We start from the raw sequence: 17008 nt of genomic DNA, 5'->3' as shown, positions 1-17008 counted from the left end.
TTTGTTCAAAAAAATGTATTTTTTGCATTGTTTTCATTAACATCGCAAAAAAAAAAGGCTTAGTCTTTGGCACTAAGTTTTGAAAACGCTCCAAGTGCTCCACGTTATAATAATCCTTCTTCCAACACCCAAATATAATAAAGAAATGACATTGTATTTCTTCAGGCACAAGTTTTTAAGCTTACCACCTCGTGAACCAAATAAAGGAATCGAGAATATTAAAAGTGAAAAAGAGAAATATTTCCACAAAAATAAAAACTATTCTGGTGTTCTGGCTTACTGCAATACAACATGACAACTAGTTGTATTGCGCACAGGAAAATTTGTTAGTCGATCAAGGAAGTACAACTTGGAAAAGCTTTGTAACTGGAAAGCTATCTCTAATCCATAAATCAAAACTGTTTGTGAGAGCAAATCTTAAGTAGGAACCCGAGTGTGGCGTCCAAAATTTTACAATGTGCTTGTAAAAAAAAATTAGATGAATCAGATAAGGGTTGAGCTTTCCGTCACGAATTCAGTGCGGAATGTTTTCAAAGTAGAGAGGCGATGGCGATAACAAAACGTCTATATTCAAAATAAAAACATGAATGGTACTGATACATCGACGAAGAAAAATCGATGTTCTGAAACTTCAAACTTTCAATAAAGTGAATATTAGATAATAAAAATACTTTCATGGAGGAAATTGATTCACAGCTCTGATGTATTTCTTAATTTGTAACTATTATTTTTGAACTGAGAAAGCAGTCAATAATAATAATAAGAGTAATGTGAATGAATTATTAAAAACCCCTATATTTCAGATGCAGTAATAAGAAAGATTTAGCAATTAACGTAAGTGTTGTAGCTGGAAAAAGAAACAGTTAAGGAAATCCGCCTTGGAGGTTTTTTTTGGGGGGGGGGGGGGGGAGGGGGGGGGGGAGACTCACCAAAAGAAAAAGTACTTTAAAACGAATGTACATTACATTTGCATTATTTCTACAATAAATAAATACACACACACATACATACATACATACATATATATATATATATATATATATATATATATATATATATATATATATATATATATATATATATATATATATATATATATATATATATATATATATATATATATATATATATATATATATATATATATATATATTTCGGGGGAGGGGCCCCCAGTGATGCACGTGTGATCCTTCAGCGTTGCACGTGTTTTGAGACCCCGAAACTCGTGTATTCATTTGCTTTGCTTTGCATGTTTGTGCGTGCAGGGCTGTTCGTCGAAATATCAGACAAGTAAAAAGATCTACAGTTTTTACAATAGCAGTTATATTCTGAAGATCTTAGTTTCAGGGTTCATACTCTATTTGGATGAAAAAATTCCATGACTTTTCCAAGACTTTTTCATCACTTCAATGAAAATTTTCATGACCTCGTTACACGAAGAGAATAGTACTATTTAATCTCAAACTTGGTAATATTTGGAAATGAGCATTAGCAAAACGTCTATATGAATGCCACAGCCTCATTGAAGCACTTACTCGCAATGGAAAAAATATAAGTGCATACTTAAAAAACTAAACCATTCTTATTTGTCTTCATCATATAAATTTAAGTAAAGTAAAAATGCAGTGAAGCGAATATGATGATGCCTAAATGTCTGATATTTTTTTTTAAAAACAGGCAAAATTATATTGAATGGGACAAAGGTTAAATAAGTCATCACTAAGTTTCAATAAATTTGCTTCAAAAGTTACCTTTTAGTATCAACAGTGCCCTTAAATATCCACGTAACTTGATAGTATTAATAATAAAGTCCTTACGAGTGATGGAATCGAACTCGCATGCAATTGAATTGCTTTTTTTTTTTCCTTGAGTTGTGGCAAAACTAAGAACGTGAAATTTTGCTACTACAGAATATGAAACGTAAGAAATGTTGAAAATAATACAAAATTCAAAATAAGTGATGTCCAGGCAGTAAAATCACATCGCAAAAAATGACAAGCGGCTGCGACAGAAGTGGATGCAATGAGATTTCAAAATTCAGATTTGACTTTTGGATCTTTCAATTTTCCACTTTTAATAGCTTTTATGTGCTGTTAAATATATTATGTGCTGTTATAGCTGTTAAATCACTCAAGATTTCAATGCTCCTTTAGCTACTGTTCCTTTCTCTTTGTCCAGGACATTTTTCCATGACTTGAAATAAATTTCCATGACTTTCAATGAAAATTTCAATTTTCCATGACTTTTCCAGGTCTGAAATTTTGTTATTTTTTTCCATGACTTTCCAGGATTTCCATGACCCGTACGAACCCTGTAGTTTTAAGCAACTCCCCCCCCCCACCATTACCACATATTATCACAAGTCATCTTTCGTTCCAAGAACTTTAATTAGTTCTAAACAGCCGTTGGATTGAGAAAAAAATTTAGCTAAACATAAATCATACTTTGCTGATAACAATACATATAAATTCCCAGATTCATGTTTTAAAAAGTTTTTATCTTTATAAAAGGTTTAATAAAATGCTACAAACGTTATAAAATGTTGCTAACTTATTAAAAGTGGTGCTAACAAATTAATGTGCTACAAGTGGTGATAACAAACTAAAATGTTTCTAACATACTAAAATGTAACTAACTTACTTAAATAGTGCTAACTTGCTGAAATTTTGGTAACTTACTTAAATGTTGCTAACTTGCTAAATGTTGTTGCATACTAAAATGTTCCTAACGTACTGAAATGTTCCTAACGTACTAAAATGTTCCTAACGTACTAAAATGTTGCTAACTCACTAAAATGTTAATAACTTATTAAAATGTTGCTAACTTATTAGAATGCTGCTAACTTATTGAAATGCTGCTACATACTAAAATGTTCATAACTTATTAAAATGCTGCTACTGATATGTTGCTATGTACTAAAATGTTTCTAACATACTAAAATATTGTTTGTAAATTTGCTAACTTACTTAAATTTGCTAACTTACTAAAGAGTTGATAATTTATTAAAATGAAGCTTAACCTACTTGCCAAACACCTGAAAAATTACTAACATAAATGTTACTAATCATCCAATATAATATTCATTTTAGGCCAAAAATTAAGATAGAGCAACTAGGAAGCGTATTTGATGATGAGCAATATTGAACTGATTTTCAAGGATTATTACTGATAAGTAAGCAGACGCCGAACGGGTTTTTTATTATCGCATTAACAATTTCAAGAAAGTTAAGAACTGAGTTTCGTTTATTTATCTACTTATTTATTGTGAAATAAGCTGTTTAAAAGCTTCTGAAAAGTGCGAGGATATCATTTTCATATTGCAAACTTTATGTTGAGGCATCCAATGACTCAAGTTGAAGATGACCATTTCCTACTCTTTGGACGTTTCTAAGGCTCAATTTGGAGGATTCACAAAGCTCTTAGCAAGATGGAAAGGCAGTATATACAAAATACTATGGAGAGAATTCCTGGTATTTTGCACAGCATATGCAGTCATTAGTTGGATGTACAGGTGTTGGCTGAACGAGTTCCAAAGAACGTAAGTGAATATTAAAGTAAAGAATGTTATTATTGTACTTTTTCTTTTATTTTTTTAAAAATAAATAGAAACCTTTCTTTCTCTTAACCAGGGAACCACACGAATAGTGTAAAATTGAAAAAAGAAATAGAAAGCAATCAAAAGAGCATATTGAAACATTATTTGAAGCAAAAATTGTTTGCCCTAGTCCACCCGTTATCGAGATATAAAAGTATTAAAGTCTGTAGAAGTTTTGAAAAAGTCATCAAATTTAAAGCATGGCGAGTAATTTATCGCGCAATTTCATCGTATGCATCGATCTACAAATCGTGTGAAAAGATGTCTTCCATTGCTCTATGAAACGCACTAAATTTGGTGACTTTTCTTAAAATTTCAGCACACTTAAAAACCTCATATTTCTATAATCGGGACACGAGGGCAAATAATTGATGCGTCCATAAAAATGTTTTACAATGAATGCTCTTTTGATTGCTGCTTATTTTTTAAAAAACCTCATCATTATACTATCGTATAATTTCCTGGTATGTAATTAACATCACAATAGTAATGTTTAATATTATTTATTTATTTATTTTTCTAGATAATGTAATTAGAAATGAGAAGCTTACAGTGTACTAAACGGTTATTACAGTCATTCAGAGTAAAATTTTCATCCACATCGTAAAAAGGTTTACAACTTTTACAATAGCAGTTATTATTCTGAAGCTTAGTTTTAAGCAGTTCCAGGTCCCCCCTCCCCGTCCGCCCCCACCGGCACATACTATCATAAGCCATCTTTCGTCAATTTTTAACTAGCCCATTCATATTTGAATAGTGTTATTATTGTCCATTGTCATTTAATGGCAAAACACACACACACACAATCCTAAGTATTGCATAGTTGTCAGAAATTACGATATAATTAACATAAACACATTTTTTAATGAATTAGTCACCTACTTCAAAGTTATACTGCCACTCAGAAAACCTTTTAAATGTGTGAGAAATGTGATGTACAATAAGCTTTTTTAATAAAAGTGGGGAAACTTTGAACCAGAAAAATAAAATCCAAACAAAACGTAAATGTGAAAAAGAAGCCAAGTTCGGTCGAAATAAGGTTCGAGGTAGACGGTGTCCCCGACAAAAAGAAGTTCAGATCTAAACTGTTACCAAGTTTCATAGCAGTTCCACATAGATGTTGGATTTTCCCATGTTCTTCAATTCATTTAGAAAACAATTTTTTACTTTCTTTGATAAAGGATTTTAAACTTACGGCAAGTTCTAGTCATCGCTATTTTTTTTTTTTTTTTTCAAACTTGCCAAGTTTTAAATCCATATCAAAGAAAGTAAAAAATTGTTTTTTAAATGAATTGAAGAACATGGGAAAATCCAACATCTATGTGGAACTGCTATGAAACTTGGTAACAGTTTAGATCTGAACTATTTTTTGTCGGGGACACCGTCTACTTCGAACCTCATTTCGACCGAACTTGGCTTCTTTTTCACATTTATGTTTTGTTGGGATATCATTACTTTTTGAAAAGCTAAATCAAAGGTTATGTTCTAATTCAGACGATTATAAATGCAAAAGCGTATAGAAGTATATGATTTCCTTTTTTTTCCCTGCTTTTACGGTTTACTGGTTTGCGGTTTCTCTTTATTAGAAGTTTTGAAGATATTTCGATAGCTGGGGACTTGGTGCGATCGCCAATTTTAGGCAGTAATCGTCTGTTTTTCCCATTTATCAGCAAGGCCAAAGTACATTAGTTCTTGGTCTTTGACGTCCTCAGATTTGTCGACAATTAGGAAAATTGTCGACTCATCTCAAAATCTGTCTTGAATTTATTGTTCAGGGGGATAATCATAACGTAGATCGTAAAATATGCAGAATTGGCGAAAATATTTCTCAATTGTTGAAACTATTGCTGCCATTTTTGCTCCTCCTGTAAAATTTTGCATTTAATTCGGAACTCCAGCGCTCGAATACGCTACCTTGCGGTGATTTACAAAACTGCAAATGAAACTAAAACATTGCCACGTTGCGTTCCACGTGTGTCTGTTGACGTAAACACAGGCAGTTTGTTCTGAGTATTTATTAACGCAATCGATGTGTCTTAGTTTGCTTTCAGCTACAGAAATTAATTCGTCCCTTAGTAGTATTCTCGAGCTTCTCAAAATAATGTTAGTTTTCATTATTTCCTTAATAATTGGTGAAAGTGAAAATTCTGGATTAACAAACTTGGATAACGTTATACAAGGTAAAAAATTTTATTGTTTTGTATGAATTTGTAAGAATATGGGGTTTTTTTTAATCTTAAATTAATTAAACTTACCATATTTTACAGCAGCATTTAGTTGGAATGGACAGTATGCAAAATATTTTCTTGAATATATTATCGTAGAACAAAATGAATAACCGAAAAAGAATTTACTTTATTCCTTTTATTCTCAGCTGAAAGGTTTCGCCAAATTTGTTTAGGGTTATAGTTTTAGTATAGTGCGAGCAAAGTAGCCTTGGCGAGATGTCGCGTTTTTAGTTAAACCATTTTTAATTTTTATCATGAGTGGAATAAAATGGTAGTAAGATTACAGAATTCTATAAGTGAAAAGAAATAATGGTCAATCAACTGAAAAGAAAACTACCACCATATATCCGTGAGAATTTTGTTGATGATTTGCATAACATGACACAATTAAATCGTAACTCAGAAATTAGAAAAATCGAAACAGAAAATTTTTAAATTAACCGATTCGGGAATTCGAGAGAAATAACTCAGCAACAAATGGAAAACAATAAGCGCTAGCCAAGCAAGGCAAAAAAGTATCATCTTCTTTCGATAACAATTTGTAATGTCATATTGAATTTTCTAGCATTAATTGTTATTCTTGTCAGGCCACAATTATTATTTAGTTTTATCAGGAATTGATAAATATCGAATTCAACATCGTGGAAATAGCTGCTTAGAACTACGAACTACGTAGATTGCATTAATCTTTGACGTTTAGTAATGCTTCTTGAATTCTCATTTCTTTCTACGTGGGCCAGAATATCCACAAGACTTTGAAAATTAATTTAAAAAGAAAAAAGCGAAAAAATCATACGTACGAACAAAAATCACACCACTTTTAGCATTTTCTTCGTTACCATGTGCGTTTGTTTTAGTTTTTAAGTCCGCCATTGGACAGTGACTTCAGTGCCCCCTATAGTTCGTTGGAGTTGCGAATTGAGATCTAAAGATTTTATAAATTTTAAAGCTGGTTATTTTTGATTTTAAAGGCTTAGCTCTAGATTTGCAATTTTAATTCGCAACTCCACGTCAACAGAAACACGTGGAACGCAACGTGGCAATGTTTTAGTTTCATTTGCAGTTTTGTAAATCACCGCAAGGTAGCGTATTCGAGCGCTGGAGTTCCGAATTATTTTATGGATCATTTTTCATTTTAGCGGAATTTAAGTATCGTTTAAAGCCCCATTTTGGTTAGAAATTTAATTGTTAATTTAAAACATCAACAACCTTGTTTTGGCAACGTTTGACGAGCTCTTTTGTTTTGATTTATTTGGCGGAATATTTTGCAATCGCGCAGTAAAGTGATTACGCCGTGATGCTCATAAAAAATAGCGTAATTTTTTGCTACTTTAATGTAGTTTTTTTGACTTTTTAGATTTTTCCCGGAACTACTTTGATATCCCCCCCCAAATCGGAAATTTGGCGACTTTTTTTTCTCGCCAAGCAAAATACCTGTTTTATGGCTCAAAATTCCCTGAAACTTTTCAACAACACTACATACTGTAGGCATATTGAAAGCTAAAAGATAAAAATAATTAATAGAAAAGAAATATAATTGGAAAATACAACCAGATTTGCAGCAAAATACGGCAAGTCAGAAATCTGCTTGATCACTTCACAAAGAAATGGCGAATGAGTGAAATGGCGCTAAAACATATATGAAATCTTCTAAAATTTGTTGCCACAAAACTTAAAAAAAAAAAAAACTCAAAAAATGCTACAAAATATAAGAAAATACTAAATTTGGAAACAACAAAAACCTAAAAGCTGAAAAAACCTAAATTGGCAACACCAAAATAAGAAACAGCAACCCTAAAAAGTCCGTAGAGAGTGCCAGATTTGGCGCGTAATTTTTGGGGGGTATATCAAAGTTATACCTTTTTCCCTTTACATATGCATGAAAATCATCTGTATGCCAAATTTCAAATATATGAGACACTTGGAAGTTCGTAAACATTTTGATGAGTGAGTGAGTCAGTGTTAAAAATGACACTTTTCAGATCTTAATAATTCCATAACTATAAGAGGTACACTCATGAAATTTAGAATTATAGGTCTACTATGCAGCTTTATTAGACATACAAAATTTCAAGCACGTAGATTTAATAGCTTTTAAGAAATGAGGGGGTCAAAAGTAGCTTGAAATGGTTCGTGTAAGATACACACTGGCAGATGTGTCGCCTGATTTCCGAACTTGGCTGACACACTGCCGTGTGTCTAAATTTCTAAACGTTTAAAAACGCACTTTATTTTAAAACATCACAAGATTTCTATAATTTAATTTATTGCACAGAATACTGATGCAGGGTACAAGAGATTTCGGCACTTTCAAATCACCATTTCAAACTGCAACTTCAGAATGATTAGATGATACAATGAGCCAGGCAGTGTTGCCAAATTTCTGAGTAAAATATAAAATAGAAAACGAATATTATAACATTGTCAACAGAGTGCAGCATTGGGCTTTAAAAAAATAAAGAAATGTAAAGTTAATCTACATAGATCAGGGTTACCGAAAATACTATAGAGTTCATTGCTTATAAAATTTGCAAAACTTTAATTACATTTTTAAAACTAACATAAACATAATAAGCAATAATTAAAAATCAAGTGCACAATCTATGAGAAATAATTTGAGAATGTCAAATTAATAAATGTTCAGTTTTCACGCTCAAACTTTTACACAAGATTTGCTACCATTAGAATGAAAGAAAAAACTTGATGACAATACTTAAAATGAAAGTTTAAAATTATCTTAACCTATAAATAACAAAAATCAGCAGTAAAATATAAAATGCTCTAATGATTAAGAGATTGACCAAGACGAATACATTATTTGGAATACATCAGTAAATCTTTGGCTTGTCTTTTCAGCACCTTGATGACATGAATAGACTGATTGTTTCCATTATATTGTTTTCAGAACTGGAGGTGGTTAAAAAGAATTATGTCTTGTCTGCTAAACCAAACAATTTCCATTTGTCGTACTACTATGCAAAATCATAAACAAAAACATCAACACTCTCTAAGATAAAGAAACACTCAAACTACAAGCAATTCGGTTTTACATTCTTCCATGTAATACTTTTAAAAAATAATTATTATTATTCTATTTTCTTTCAAGTTTGTTCGAGAAAGTAGTGCTCTTTGTCGAGACGTTCACAGATCTCATTCCACTGTCGTTTGTCTTGGGCTTCTACGTATCCCTTGTCATAGGAAGATGGTGGAGTCAGTACGAAGTCATACCATGGCCAGACAGGTAAGATCATATGTCCCGCAATTAAAAAAATAATCGTTTTATTGAACACTAGTGGTACCCGCACGGCTATGCCCGTAATAGAAAATTAAAAGGTCTTTTGGTTCGCCTGTATATTTACAAATAATGTATGGTGAATTTTCTCGCCAATTGGCTTGTGCCCATGTTACGGTTCCACGTTATGATAACTTCGTAATTTACTCGACCATCTTATGATAATTTTGTTCTTAAAATTGGAATAGAAAAAAAATCACATCGAATTTTCGAAGAATCGCTTCAAGATGCACACCCCCATGCTACAAACTAACTTTGTGCCAAATTTCATGAAAATCGGCCGAACGATCTAGACGCTATGCGTGTCACAGAGATCCTGACAGACAGAGATCCGGACAGAGATCCTGACAGACAGAGAGACTTTCAGCTTTATTATTAGTAAAGATTCCAAATTATCGGTAAAATATTTGACTTTCAAGTAATATTTCAAGTTTAAAGAACTTTTAAGATATTTATTTAACAATGGGGTGTTTTCTTCAGTCAAAAGTACTCTACTTTTAGTCACTGAAATTGATAGAATAAGCAAAAAAATAACATGGAGCCAGAAAAAAAAACTTTGTTTTCCCAAAAGTGTTTTTTTTTTTTTAATTTTTTTTAATATCCTATTTTTTAATAATGATCTTTATGACGGCACAAGTGACATAGTTTGGCGCGGTACTCAAATGATGAGCTGACTGTTTACACATTGTTGGGGGGGGGGGGGGAGGTTGCCATTAAACAGTAATATTAACAGAAACCATAATGAGAGTTTTGAATGAAGGCTTTTCTGAAGCAAACATGAAATTCATTAGTATTATTGCGCTGTAATATTTTATCTTTATCTAATGTCAAAATATTGTGCTCTGCTCTGATGACATCAGCGAATGACATTTTATCACTTGTGATATCATGCGCAGAAATGTAAAAAATGAAATTGAATCTGCGAATCGATTAAAATAATTTTTTTAAAACATTAAACTTTGTCAATATATTTTTTAAATAGTTAAGTCCAATGTTTTTAAACATGCTCTTTCAGAAAAAAATACTTCTAAAATTTCGGAAACAACCCAATTGAAACGTGACGAAAGGTGTGTTTCATAAGTTTCTAATTTTTCAATTGTAACCTACATAGCGATCCTACGAGATATATTTCTGCATGCATGTAACATCAAATTTTCTTAATATCAATTTATTTTTATAAATTTTATGCGTTAAATTTTATGTTACTTATCAGTTGGAGATATTCTTTTACCAAAGACTTCAAATAAGGCATTTAATGCCTAGTATATGAGAATGTACGTAATTTTTGCATATTTGCTCTGAGCTCCCATATTTTGTTGCAAATGAGTTGATGTGTGCATCACATGACTTCCTTTTACTCCAATTTAATGTCATTTTCTCATTATTGGCAGTTTTAACGTGATTCAATAGTTTACTCTCTAAATATCACAAACAGTGGCCAAATTGAAACCAGATTCCAAAAAAATAAATAAATAAATAAATGAACAAAATTAAAAATCGCCAAGTGTCCACCAAATTATAACACCACTTGAGTTTACATCGAAATTAAAAATGATTCCCCCCCCCCAAAAAAGGGCAAAAGACCCCCTTTGGAACATCCGAATGCAACCAAAACGAGAGGTGCGCAACTAGACCCCACTAGGAGTCTAATTACCAAATTTCAACTTTCTAGGACATTCCGTTCTTGAATTATGCGACATACATACACACATACGTACATACAGACGTCACGAGAAAACTCGTTGTAATTAACTCGGGGATCGTCAAAATGGATATTTCGGGTGTCTGTACGTTCCTGGGCATATATCCACTTGTGGTCGTGTTGAAGAATAAACTCAACATTCATTCGGGGGTAAGCAAAATGGAAATTAAGGCCGATTTTTGAGTGAAAATTTTTTCGCGAATACAATACTTCCTTTTTTGTAAAAGGAAGTAAAAAGAGAAAAAGAAAAACTCGGAACAGAAGTTATATTATACTTAAAACTGTTTTCTGCGGGCTTTTTTTTTTTTTTTTTTTTGTGCGATTTAGCAGTAATTTTGGTTGCGAAAACTATTTTTCAGCTACTCGTAAAATTTTGAACGATTTATTAATACGATATTTTTCTTTTTTTTATGCGAGCTCTATCCACTGCACAAAAACAGTTTTGAGAGTAAATTATTTTTAATGATTTTTTTTTAAATCTCGAAATCATTGAAATTATTCATTTTTTTAGCATCTTCATGTTTTATGATACAAAAATATTACAGATAAATGTGATGAGCAAAAGGCACTGGTCACTTCTTCTTTTTTTTTTTTTTCTTCTTGTTTCAGGGCTGCTTTCAAGATCTCAACATATGTCCACGGATCAGACGAGCGCAGCAGGATGATCCGCCGGACACTGGGCAGATATCTCATTCTCACCAAATTGCTGACCTTCCAGATGGTCAGTACGGCTGTAAAAAAACGATTTCCAACCACTCAGCATTTAGTTTCAGCAGGTAACGAAATAAATAATCATCACTCTCTGAATCAACCAGAAAAAGAATTCGGATAGAAAAGTATGGATGATCAAAAACAGTACCAGAACAAATGTTAACGATAATTTGGATTACATGGTAAGGCTAATATCCGGTTTATTGGCGGAAATGGACGTATCTATTAGTTTATAGGAGTGTTAGTTGGTTTGTTACAGATGTGCACTTTTGCCTCTCTATTATTTAGCCTTAGTTTTTTAAAAAGGAAAATTTGCTCTCAGCAACATTTTTTCAATCTGAAGTCTATTCGACCTATATTCTTACGGCAAAAATTAATTGATTTATTTATTCAAAGTTTTGAGTTTACCATTGCTTTTACTGTCTAATCACGGATTGTATGGAAAGGCAAACATCCGGTTTACACGCGGAAATGGAAGCATCTATTAGTTTTCAGGGATGTCAGATTTTGCAGATGTATGTTAGCCTCCAAATTAAGCAGAGTCTCATTCAAATAAGTGGAATACGCGCATAAAATTTTTATTTTTTCCCTCATCCAGATGGAGTCGCCTTAACTGGATGTTTGCCAATTCCATACAATCCGTGGTCAAACAGTACGTTCCTGAACGAAATGAAAATATTTTCATTTCCTTTTTGTTGTTTCCATGGTAACTATTTTTGTTTTCCCTTATTTTATTTTAGAGAATGCAATAAATAAATAAGGCACTAGTGACATTATAAAACGCGTGCATCAAAATCCCATCCTTATTTTCCCTTCTCCCTGCTAGATTCATTCAGATGGAATAGTCCTTACTTGGCACATTGCCAAATTACATACAATCCGCGGTCAGACAGTATTTCAGCCGTTCATGCTTTCATCCAGAAAACATGCACACAGGGGTGCCCACCTAGGGGGATCATGGCGCAGAATACGCCATTGAAATTTTTTAGGGGGGTGGTGTTTTAAGGGTTATTTTTGACATTTTGGGAGGGTCTTTACGATATTTAGGGGGGTATACGCCCTTGTTCTTAGGAAGGTGGGCACCCCTGCATGCACATATATTTAGTACAGTGCAAGAGTGCTTTTATTTCACATGTGCTACGCAGTGAAACATTTATTGTTAATCAATCATTTGACGATAAAACGAGATAAAATCTTAATTTTCAGGGAAAAGAAGTCATTGTAGGTTTCGTTTTCGATAAAAGTGACTACCTTCAATACTCCATTAGGGTTTATAGAAAAAAGTAACATGGTAATCCAAAACTTGAAGTTGATAAAAAGTTTTCGTATAGAATTGCATTCCAAAAACCCCCATATACTACACACACACACGCCAAAAAAAAAACGAAAAAAATAAAAGAAAGAAAGAGAGAAAGAAAAACAAAACAAATTAAAAATTGTTTACTTTTCCCACCCAAAGCCTAAAATTTATAATTTTCTTCAAAAAAAAAAAAAAAAAAAATGACGTTTGAAAAAATATTTCTCTAAAAATGAAGAAATTGAAGTTGAAAAAAAAAAAAAACAAACAATGAAATTTGCCATTAATGTGTTGTTTTTGGTCTCCCGCATATTACTCAAAAACCAATGTTGTTTTTTTTTTTAAGTTCAAGCTGAATTTTTTCTTTTAAAAAGTTATGGAAAATTTAGTCGTTAATAAAGAATTTTATGTTTTACAAAGAAAAAATATTTCTTGAGCAATCACGATTGCTTATTGTTCTCACTTGACTGTTTTCGGCGTTACGCTGATTTTATTTTCCCACCAGCACCACCGTCGCGTCGACCGGCCTCACGATGCTACTCCTCTTGCGAAAACCGTCTCTAGGTTGCGTCCATATCCTACACACACACACGCATACACACACACGCCTACACACTCATGCCTGCGCACAGACACAAACACACACTCCTATACACACACATACACACACTCATGCCTGCATACAGACACAAACACATATGCCTACATACACACACACGAACGTCTACACACACAGCACTGCATTCACAACACGCACACACATGCATACATACACACATACACACGCACCCACACACATGTGCCTACACAAATACACACGCGCGTTCATACACACACACATGCTCGTGATTACGAAAAACATAATTTGAATTCAAGATGCCAAAAATTCAAATTAATTTAACTTTTTTTCCTCTAACTATAGTGTAAGATTAATTGATATCATTCAAAAAAAATAAATAAATAAATAAATAAATGAATAAATAAAGACCATAAAAAAAATCATTCAAATATATTGTTCATTTTATTGCAAAACAGTTACAATTAAATATGAAAATTCAACACTAAAACGAGTTGGTGTACTTTATCCTCGTATATATATATATATACACTGGTGTGCAAAAATTAAGGACGAAGTCGAAATATTAGCATATCAGCTGAACGAAGAGGCAGAGCGGACAGAAAGACCAATCAGGAGATTAAGTAAGGTGATGTACGGTAGCACATGCGCAGATATGCAGGCAGACGTAATGGGGGAATGTCTGAGTAGTATAAAGCATGTTGTCGGTGTAAGATCAGTATTTCTGGCAAAGAGATTGCACGCCGTATAGCAGTTAAAATCGCACCGAGTTGCTACCTCAGCGCGAAATGGAGAATAATCAATCTGTTAGACGACATCTGGATGCTTTTACCCGAGGTCGAATCATTGGGAAGTTGGAGGAAGGCCGCAGTGTGACAAGTGTGGCTGCAGAGTTCGGAATTGTGCTCACAGCATCGTTTCACGACTTTGGAGACAATTTCAAACTACAGGAACAGCTATCCGGGGCTTCAGTAGTGGTCGTCCACGAGGAACCACACCCGCAGATGACCGGTATATTGTCTTACAGGCCAGAAGAAACAGGCGGCAGACAGCGGGAGAAATCGCTAGACACACGACACAGGCGACTGGACGACCGATATCGCGTTTTACCGTGGCCAGAAGACTGCACGGTGGTGGTCTGTTTGCACGACGCCCTATATGGTGTGTACCTCTAACGCCTGCCCATCGGAGAAGGCGTTCTCTGTGGTGCCGGGAACACCGGAAGTGGAGAGGCAATGAATGGGGAGGAGTACTCTTTACAGATGAGAGCAGATTCAGTCTGCGTAGCGATTCTCATCGCATACTCATCTGGAGAGAGCGGGGAAGCCGCAATCATCCCTCGAACATCATTGAAAGGGATAGGTATGGAGGTCGCGGTGTTCTCGTTTGGGGAGGCATCATGCTTGGTTAGTCGTACAGACCTTCACATCTTCGACGCATGTTCAGTCAACGGGACCCGTTATTGTAACGAGATTCTTCTTTCATATGTGCGTCTTTTTAGAGGCGTTATGGGTCCGCAGTTCCTTTTCATGGACGACAATGCACCATGTCATCGCACAGTAGCTGCCGAACAGCTCTTAGAGAGTGAGGATATTGAACGTATGGATTGGCCGGCACGATCTCCGGATCTCAATCCCATCGAGCATGTATGGGATTTTCTAGGCAGACGCTTGGCAGCTCGTACCTTACCACCAGTAACGATTCGGGAGCTTCGATTGGCGCTGCAAGACGAATGGGCAGCAATGCTTCAACAACTCATTGACACCCTCATTCTCAGCATGGGCAGAAGCTGTGAAACCTGCCTAGCAGTCGGGAAAGATCATATCCCCTACTAAAGACCGGATGTTTCTTGCTGAACACCCATCACAGGGATGTTTCGGCCTTCAGTCGCATTGCGCTCCATGCTACTTTTTCAATAAAGCTTCTTTTTATCTCTCTGATTTCTCTTTTAGTAAGTGTTGCTTACATTACACATGTCCTTACGTATTGGGGATCTTACGGTATTAAATGTGTTGATTTGGAAAGCTTTTGTACAAAGTTATATTGAAAAAACACTCTCGTCCTTAATTTTTGCACACCAGTGTATATAACAGTGAATAATCAAATAATGCTCCTGACGTTATCAACAATGTAACTCCACCACGGCAAGATATTTTGATAATATTTTTTAGTAATGTTTAACATGCAGGGAAAGGCTTTATTGTGACGAGGCTGAACTGGATCCGGTAACTTAACTGTTTTACTGGTAAGACTCATTTTAGGAGAATAAAGAAACGAAAAAGTGGTCAACATTGAACGCTATCTACTGGAGTTTAGGGTTCATCCACTGGAGTTAGGGTTAACATTTTAACTATCAAAATATCACCAAACAGGCAATGGCTTCGTTCAAATGTAAAAGCAACTTTCACCCGTCATACCTTGACTGGTGATTTTCTAGTTATAAGCATTAATGTTAGAGCAAGCTATTTCCATTACCAATCCTGAATTGTATATCTCAAACCAGAAAGAGTAAAAATGTAATGAAATTATTATTAAAACCATTAAAGAATTTCCTCGTTAAAAACTTTTTTACCTAACTCTCCCAGGTATGATGACTAAAGAAGAATGGTCCATCTATGAGAAACACGAATTTTCATATGGAAAATGGTGGCTGCCTTGTCACTGGTTTTGTGCCCTAGCTATGAGGGCGAAAAAAGAAGGGAGAATCAAAGATTCCATATTGCTGGATGGTTTGCTTCAGGTAAGTCAGCATCGAGCCATCAGGATTGTAAAATAAGTATAATATGTTGTACAAAAATTCCGTTTCAAATCTAAGATTTCCATATAATGGATATTAAACCTTTCTAGAAGGATGCAGAGGCCATAAAATATTAAAATGTTCAAATCGCCGCTCAGAATATACAATAGATATTGACTTCATGTTGTTAACGCTGTTGAATATCAAACAAGTTTTTAGTTTCAAGGATCAGACTTTAAAAATAGGAAAAGAAAAGAAAAGGAAAGGAAAACATCATATCATGCTCCAGGGTTCCCCGTGCCCACCACTATTTGTAGTATAATCGGTTAGATAGGGCCCTAAAGACGGATCTTTTTTTTTCGTTCTTTTTTTTTTTTCTTTTTTAATGCTAACAGAGCAATCCTATCTAAAGCACCCCCAGAGATATTGATTCACTTGGACGGCTTTGTGACCACGAAATATTTAACGTGCCCAAATTATCATTAACAAACACGGAGGATCTTCAATAACCGGCTGGCTTCGAACCCGGGACCTTCCGATTAAGAGTCCGACGACTCACCGATCAGGTCACCACGGCCTGTAAAAAAAGAAAAATATCTCCACCCCTGTTTCTCTTTTCTTCTTTGCATTAAGTTTAATCTCAATCACAATAGCCATCTTAACGTCACATAAGCATGTTCCAGACATGACATGACGTGCGCATGCTCCCGACAACATTATATCTAAATGGTGCGCACTATTGAGTAGGGGAGATCGGGGTTAGTTGTTGCAATTTTTTCAATATTTTTTTACGCTAAACAATTTAAATTAATAACACGCGTGAAACTTTGAAATGCATCTAGATTGTTTAACATTCATTACATATTTTT

General features: G+C 34.2%; 1 protein-coding gene across 1 annotated transcript in view; it reads left to right on the top strand.

The window, feature by feature from the left end:
- The window catches only part of LOC129229358 (bestrophin-2-like), a 40846-nt gene that overhangs the window by 7656 nt on the left and 16182 nt on the right, over positions 1-17008 (top strand). The window contains exons 2-5 of the mRNA XM_054863649.1: positions 3090-3538; positions 8930-9064; positions 11427-11593; positions 15988-16142. Of these exons, the coding sequence (XP_054719624.1) occupies positions 3360-3538; positions 8930-9064; positions 11427-11593; positions 15988-16142 (636 nt within the window). The 5' untranslated portion in view covers positions 3090-3359. The remainder of the gene's footprint in view (positions 1-3089; positions 3539-8929; positions 9065-11426; positions 11594-15987; positions 16143-17008) is intronic.

The sequence above is a fragment of the Uloborus diversus genome, chromosome 9 (genome assembly GCF_026930045.1).
Source record: "Uloborus diversus isolate 005 chromosome 9, Udiv.v.3.1, whole genome shotgun sequence".
NCBI lineage: Eukaryota > Metazoa > Arthropoda > Arachnida > Araneae > Uloboridae > Uloborus > Uloborus diversus.
Note: the sequence above shows the minus strand (reverse complement) of the source record. Positions and strands in the feature narration are given on the sequence as shown.